The sequence below is a fragment of the Malania oleifera genome, chromosome 4 (assembly GCF_029873635.1).
Source record: "Malania oleifera isolate guangnan ecotype guangnan chromosome 4, ASM2987363v1, whole genome shotgun sequence".
Taxonomy (NCBI): domain Eukaryota; kingdom Viridiplantae; phylum Streptophyta; class Magnoliopsida; order Santalales; family Ximeniaceae; genus Malania; species Malania oleifera.
In genome coordinates this window covers 51,370,259-51,377,967 of record NC_080420.1, presented here as the reverse complement: position 1 = coordinate 51,377,967, position 7,709 = coordinate 51,370,259, and the positions used below count along the sequence as shown (strand labels likewise).

Below are 7,709 nucleotides of genomic sequence, written 5' to 3'. Positions count from 1 at the left end.
TTGTGGATTGAGGTTATCTTCTAAACGGATGGATAATGCTGGTGTTCAACATCCTCATTCGCAAGAATATCATGTGGGCCGTACTGCAGTTTATATGGCTCTGGCCCCCAATTTCTTAATTAGGCTTCAGATAAATTAGATTTGTGCTGCTCACTCTCACCATTCTTTCCATTATTTTACCCCAACATAGATAATGAAACTTTTATGTTGAAATTAGGAAATGAGCTCCAATTGAAAATGAGAGAGAATAAGAAATGAAAAATTACCTCTCACTGTGTAACGTATACTTAATATGAGTTTTTAAAAGAAAAAAATTTAAAAGAATGGTTCCTAAATAAAAATTTAAATGAATTTCATAAACGTGTTGACAAGTACATTATTCTTATTGTGTTTGAAAGCATAAATTTTGAATATTTGATTTAAATTTGCATGAGTTTGACTAAAATTCAATATATATAAATTTGTGTTATATTTTGTTAAAATTTATATAAACCTAAATGGAAAACTTGATATTTAAGAGTTTTCGGGAAAAAGACTTGCAAGGTGCATCCCCTTTATTTAGGATTTAAAACCAATACTATATATTATTGTCTGAAGTAAAATCCTCAAAGAGCCCACCACTATGGAAAAAAAAATTATGTAACATTTGGTCTAGCTGATAAGTTGGCAACCAGAGATTGGTGCATTCTGAAAAATTCTTACGCTTTTTTTTATATAATAATTTTTTATCTCAAAAATCTAGAAGAAGAAGAAGAAGAGGAATTAAATTGAGTAGAAATGGGAAAGAGACTCGTACTAAACGGCAACCAACTAGCAAAAACATGTCAAACAATACCACACACTCCATCTCTCTCCAATACACAACCCACACCCACGCCTCCACGCACGCACGCAGTCCGGCATGGCCAAACAACCGGTCCAAGTCAACCTTCTCTTCCCCCTCCCCCTCCTCCTCGCCACACGCATATATCAAATATGCACCTGCTTCTTATATGCTTCCATTTCTCTTCTATATCTACTCCATCTTTGCCTTCTATTCTCTCTCTCTCTCTCTCTCTCTCTCTCTCTCTCTCTCTCTCTCAAAATTAAGCGTCATCTATGTATTATCTATCTAGCTACAGCTAGCTGCTTCAATTCTGGGAAGAAGGATTGGGTGCACCGCAATGAGAAAACCTTGCTGTGATAAGCAAGACACCAACAAAGGAGCATGGTCCAAGCAAGAAGATCAGAAACTTATCCATTACATTCAAACTCACGGCGAAGGTTGCTGGCGTACTCTCCCTCAAGCTGCAGGTTTGTTTCAAATATTTCTTCTTCATTCAATATGCATACATTTATACGCACATATGCTCACCCCAACCCTGCCTCCATTTTTTAACGTGCTTCATTCTTTATTTATTTATTTGTTTATCGGCAGACTGAGGGGTTGGGTGGTTGGAGGGTTTTAATTAAACCTAGCTGCTATCTTAAGTATACAAGTTTATCTTTCTTCTGGTCTAATAAATTATCTGTTCTCTACACATACACACACACACACATACAATATGTGTATTAAGTAACATAATTATCTCTAACAGCTGTATATTTTCCATTTTTTTCGTTTTATATTGAACAGGCCTTCTACGCTGTGGTAAAAGTTGCAGGCTGAGATGGATTAACTATCTAAGGCCAGACCTTAAAAGAGGAAACTTTGCCGAAGATGAAGAAGATCTTATCATCAAACTTCATGCCCTCCTGGGTAACCGGTGAGGTTTATATAACTTAAATAAATGAATAAATAAATATATTTGAAACAACAGTGTTCGAGGTCCTTTGAGACTCGATTAGTCTACCGGGATAATGAATCCGCCCTTCTACCCTTCTTCAAGGTATTATCTCAAATGGAAAGTTATAGCCTCAAGACTCAAATCTTGGTCATTAAACAAATCTAATATATATATAGTTTTAATATTTCTTCCCCAAAAAAACAAAAAAAAAGAAAATGAAATGTTTTGTGGACTGATGCAATTATACCTTGAGATAGAATGACAATGCAAGAACTTGAAAGATCAATCACCTTCAAGGACTGTTAACTACAAAGATTAGTTGCATATAAAAAGAACAATTGACATTTAAATTAATTATATGCGTTAATATGAATAGTTTTAATTTGTGAATAAATTGTGTTTAATTAGGTGGTCACTGATAGCTGGGAGGCTGCCAGGACGGACCGACAATGAAGTGAAGAATTATTGGAATTCTCATCTAAGAAAGAAGCTTTTAAGCATGGGAATTGATCCAAACAACCATCGCCTAAGCCGCAATCTTCCTCGCCCTTCAAATTCTCCGGCGTTCGATGATCTTGCAGCATCATCCGGTTCAAAAGCTCAAGCATGCCTACAACCATTAATGAAATCCATGGCCGATAATGATCAAGTGTCAGACACTGGAAGCTGTTTAGAGGATGACGGATGTGGCCTGCCGGATTTGAACCTTGACCTCACCATGACTGTTAATCCTTCACTTTCACCTGCAATCCTTGAAGACGACAAGAAATATAATGGGACTAAAACATCCAAAGAACACTACTTGACCTAGTGTTTCTCAATCTCTTTAGTTAGCTGATTATTGAAACGTCAAATTATGTTGGAATTATTATACATAACTATTAGGGGGTAGTGGTCGATGTATGATCGGAAAAACAAAACCCTGTTCCTATAGATGCATTTAAGGAAGAAAATGATGTTAAACATGTAGTACGTACATACTAAGTCCTGTGTCTGAGTATGGAGCTGCAGTCCTCTGATAATTAATCAAAATTGTTGATTGGCTCAATTTGCACTTCAACTATATACATATAGATCAAGGGGAAGGCATGAGGGTCATCGAGTGTGCGTACCTTGGGCACCAAATTATAGAGTTGATTGCCATACAAGATCTTAATTATTTCTCTATGTATGAGAAAGAAATGAACATTAGTCTTTCGAACTTATTGTTCTATAATTTTAATTTCTCGCAGCAAGTATAGCTTTGGAGTTACATTTACAATAGCGGAGCGAAATAGCTAGGGTTCAGCTTCATCAACTTTAGAGTGAGCAATGTATTCACAAAATGAATACATTCAAACTGTATTTGAGAGTATGAATTTCAGACCTTAGATTTGAAATTAGGTGGATTTGGGCAAAATTCAATATAATTTTATATTACATGTTATGCAAATCCAATACTTTCTCTAAAATAGGGTCAAAATTAGTTTGATTTGTGGATGAAATGAGTGCAAGAAAAAAATTGAATAGTAAGTATGACCAAATTAAGTGTTAAATTTAATTGGATTCTCCTTAATTTAATTTCATTCATGTCACAGAAAACCATGTTATTATTGATGGGAAAAATTTAAAGAAACATAGAATCAATATATTTGCAATGCAAATAAATTATCATCTTAATTAAATTTTTTTTTTGGGTTTAAGAAACAAAAGAATGGAAAAATGCCAAATAAAATGAGGTTTTGAGTATTGAGCTGTATTCAAATCGGTACAAATTCAAAATGAAAGGTTTGAAATCCATGCATGCTCCAAACACAGGATAAGTATGTATCTGTTTTTAATTTAAATGGACAAAATAGCGTAGGCTGCAAAGCATGGGCGGAGGAAAATGCGTTCTTTTGTTGCAGATACATAAAGAGAATAACATACACAAACTTTCTGTGGGGACCTCTCTCTCTCTCTCTCTCTCTCGATCTCGCTCTATATGTATATCCCAAAGCCATCCGTGGATAATGTTTTTATCAGTATCTTAGTGAAAGGATATATCCATGCAAGAGATTCAGTTTGAGTTAATAGTTCTAGCTGATAAAGTTACTATTATTATTATTATTATTGGGGTTCTCGGTTTTTTTTTTTCTTCTGTTTTTTCTTTTCTTTTCTTTTCTTCTTTTTCTTTTTTCTTTTCTTTTTTTGCCTAGATGAGATGCAAGCTGGAGTACTCATAAATTCCATCACCAGTACTTGGAGTGAGATTCGAGGGTAAATATATATAGAGTACTGCAGCTTTGATGTGTGTGTGAGAGAGAGAGGAAAACGTATGCCCTGCACAATTATTACTTATAAATATGACAATTTTTAGTAACTGATTCTTTGTCTGAAAACTTTTTTGGGAGTGAAACTATTGAAAAAAGATTTGCGTTCGAATCATTTGAAAAGGGAATAAAATAAAAAAGAAGGAAAACGCAGATGCAAAACTGTTTTCAATCCATCAGTTCCCTCAGCTAAATGTGTGTGTGGCTGTGTGTGTGTATATATATATGTGTGTGTGTGTGTGTGTGTGTTTTATATGTATATTTGCACACAGATATATATATATATATATATATATATATATCTGTGTGCAAATATATATATATATATATATATATATGTAGATATATAACTTCATTGTTGCATAATTCAAAAAATTCCTGTGACCTATGAATATATATATCTCAGACATTCAAATTATTGGAACTTATTCTGAGAACTTGTTGTCTTGTGTTTCTGTAATTGAACAGGACCTTGTCTTATGCTACAATTCCAGTTTTTTGCAGGTAGTGACAAGTGAATGAAGCACCCAACTAACACAGTAGCATGAGAAGCTCATTGATGATCAACCATGTCAAACGTGGGACTGTGCAAGCAAGGGTAATCTTCAAACATGCATGCACCTTTGCAACCACTAACCAGCACGTCCATGTTTCTATCTACCATTCAATATTTGGGTTGGAAGAGCAACTTCCCGCAAAATTTACATTATTACTGTTTCTTAACCCGCCGATAGTCCTGCTTTTTCATTCTCTAGATGAATTGGGGTGAAACGGTAAATGGTAAAGTAATAAATAAGCAGGAAGGCAATTAACCTTTCAAACGGTCCCCGCTATTTCCCCAGTGAAGGAATGCGTAATTGGTTGAAGAATATGAATAAGGAAAAAGAAGCATTTATTCGGCTGGGTGTGTAGTGTACGTATTGTTAATCAGCTGCATCTATTGGGAAAAAAATTATGAATGATTCTCACAAATAAATCAATAATGTAATATAAATAAATAAATAAATTGAGACACAAGAAGTTTAACGTAGTTCGCTCAAATATTGAGATACGTCAACAGAACACGACGGTCTAAACTCAACTTCTCCAAGGTTCGTACAAAGTGGGTACAAAAGGCACCAGCCTTAAAAATATATAAAAGTGTATAATAAATGTAGTAAGATGAAAGATCTCACCAAATGTTGAGAACAAAACTCCAAGATCCAACCAAATAATAGAGCACAAATATACGTAGAACCAAAAAAACCCCATATGCTAATAATAAACCCTTTTGCTTGTTGGAACAAGGCTAAAACTAGGGGCTGCAGCTTGTTGTGCATAAGGCTTGTGGAGAAGTGTGGTGATTGGAAATCAGAATAGAGGGACAACCAACAAATCTCCCCTTCCCGATTTATAGGGACGACTCCACTAATCCTGCCAAAACTCGACACTTCACATGCTTGTCACTAGACAATGCTTTTGCCGTCATATCCGAACCATTATCATCAGTGTGAATTTTTTCAAGCTGCAACAATTTCTTATCCAGCATATCCCGAATCTAATGATATCTAACATCAATATATTTTGACTTTGAGTGGAAGATATAATTCTTACTTAAATGAAATACACTTTGGCTATCACAATAAAAAACATATCTTTCTTATTCCATGCCCAACTCTTTCAAGAATCTCTTCAACCAAAGCAATTCTTTGCAAGCTTCGGTAATGGCAATAAACTTGCCTTCCATAGTAGATAGAGCAATACATTTTTGTAATTTAGATTGCCATACCACAGCTCCCCTTGCGAAATTCATCAAATAACCCAAAGTTGATTTTCTAGAATCAACATCACCATCCATGTCAGCATCCGTTACTCCATGGAGCATAGATTTACCATGTCCAAAGTACAAACACACCTTTGAAGTGCCTTGAAGGTGGCAGAGAATCCATTTTACTACTAACCAATGCTTCTTTTCTGGATTAGAGAGAAACCGACTAATAACTCTAACGGCATGAGTTAAATACGGTCTTGTACAAACCATTGCATACATTAAAGAACCAACGTCCAAAGCATAAAGAATTTTCTTCATCTATTCCCTGTCTTTCTTACTTGTAGGACTTTGTTTTGTACTAAGCTTGATGTGGCTAGTAAGTGGGGACCCAACGGGTTTTGCTTTATCTATATTGAACCTCTCATGCACTTTTCAATGTACATTTCTCGAGACAACCAAATTTGCCCATTTTCACGATCACAAACAATTCTCATGCCAAAAAATTGCTTTGCGAGTCCCAAGTCTTTCATAGCAAAAGACTTTCTCAACTCCAACTTCAACTTGTCAATCTTGGAGAAGTTTTATCCTACAATGAGTATATCATCAACATAGAGTAAGAGAATAATATAAGTACCATCTAGAATTTTTATTTTTTTTTAACAAATACACAATCATCCGAAAGGATTTTTGAGTAACCATGATCAATCATGAAAGAATCAAATTTCTTGTACTGTCTCCATGGTGCTTGCTTCAACCCATACAATCTTTTCTTTCCCTTTTTGTGTGAAACCTTCCAATTGTTCCATGTATATTTCCTTTTCCAAGTCACCATGTATGAAAATGGTTTTTACATCTAGTTGCTCAACTTCTAAATTCAAGTTTGCTGCTATGCAAAGAACAACCCGAATAGATGTCATCTTCAGAACCGGTGAGAATATTTCCTCAGAGTCAATATCCTTTCTCTGACCAAAGCCATTTACGACAAGCCTAGCCTTGTACCGAAGTTTCTTTGCATCAATTTTCAACTTAAACACCCATTTGTATTTTAAAACTTTGTTTCCATGAGGAAGTTTAACTAAACCATAAGTATGATTGTCAACTATAGACTTCATTTCCTCTTGCATAGTCTCCATCCATTCAGTTTTTTTTTTTTTTTTTTTTCTTTTCATGTTTCATGGCTTCTTGATAGCTTTCGGGCTTCCCTTGATCCGTTAGAGTAACATAATCACTTGGTGAATATTTAGTTGAAGGTATTGACTCTCTTGAAGACCTTCTCAATGGAGCTTGCTCTTGAATTTGTTGCTCCCCCTCATTTTCATCTTCAACATCACTAGGAATTTCATCATTTCCAACATCTTCAAGAGGTGGATGAACATCTTCCATATTTTCATCATGTACCAAAGGTGGAAAAGGTGACTCTAAGTCAACAAAATTATTCCCATTAGATTGTGATTATTCAACCGTGCCAAAATCTTCAATTGTTTGTTCTTCAAAAACTACAACATCCCAGCGTCTAACAACTTTTTTGTCAACGAGATCCCACAATTTGTATCCATATTCATCATGCCCATAGCCAATAAAAATACATTGCCTTGTCTTGTCATCAAGTTTGGATCTTTCATCTTTTGGAATGTGAACAAATGCCCAACAACCAAACACTTTCAAGTGATCATAAGTGACATCTTTACCTTTCCAATTTTTTTTTGGGGAACTTCACCAAGTAGAGGAGTTGAAGGAGACAAATTAATCAACTCTACTGCCATCCTCATTGCTTCACCCCAAAATAATTTTGGCAACTTTGCATGAGAGAGCGTACATCTCATTCTCTCTACTATGGTGTGGTTTATCCATTCTGCAATTCCATTTTGTTAAGGGGTTTTCTTGATGGTCTTTTGATGTCTA

At 35.1% G+C, this 7,709-nt stretch overlaps 1 protein-coding gene across 1 annotated transcript; it reads left to right on the top strand.

Moving 5' to 3' along the window:
• The first annotated feature begins 845 nt into the window (after window positions 1-845).
• Window positions 846-2,814, top strand: LOC131154042 (transcription repressor MYB6-like). Its single transcript, XM_058106515.1, has 3 exons — window positions 846-1,293; window positions 1,616-1,745; window positions 2,175-2,814. The coding sequence occupies exons 1-3, from the start codon at window positions 1,164-1,166 to the stop codon at window positions 2,575-2,577; spliced, it is 663 nt and encodes a 220-aa protein (XP_057962498.1). The 5' UTR covers window positions 846-1,163; the 3' UTR covers window positions 2,578-2,814.
• Window positions 2,815-7,709: the final 4,895 nt, after the last annotated feature.

What these genes read in the sequence shown, in the direction of transcription:
- LOC131154042 (XM_058106515.1), top strand. Translation starts at nt 1,164, where the DNA reads ATGAGAAAACCTTGCTGTGATAAGCAAGACACCAACAAAGGAGCATGG. An exon ending in TACTCTCCCTCAAGCTGCAG is followed by an intron (nt 1,294 to 1,615) that starts GTTTGTTTCAAA and finishes TATATTGAACAG; the next exon opens with GCCTTCTACGCTGTGGTAAA. An exon ending in CATGCCCTCCTGGGTAACCG is followed by an intron (nt 1,746 to 2,174) that starts GTGAGGTTTATA and finishes GTGTTTAATTAG; the next exon opens with GTGGTCACTGATAGCTGGGA.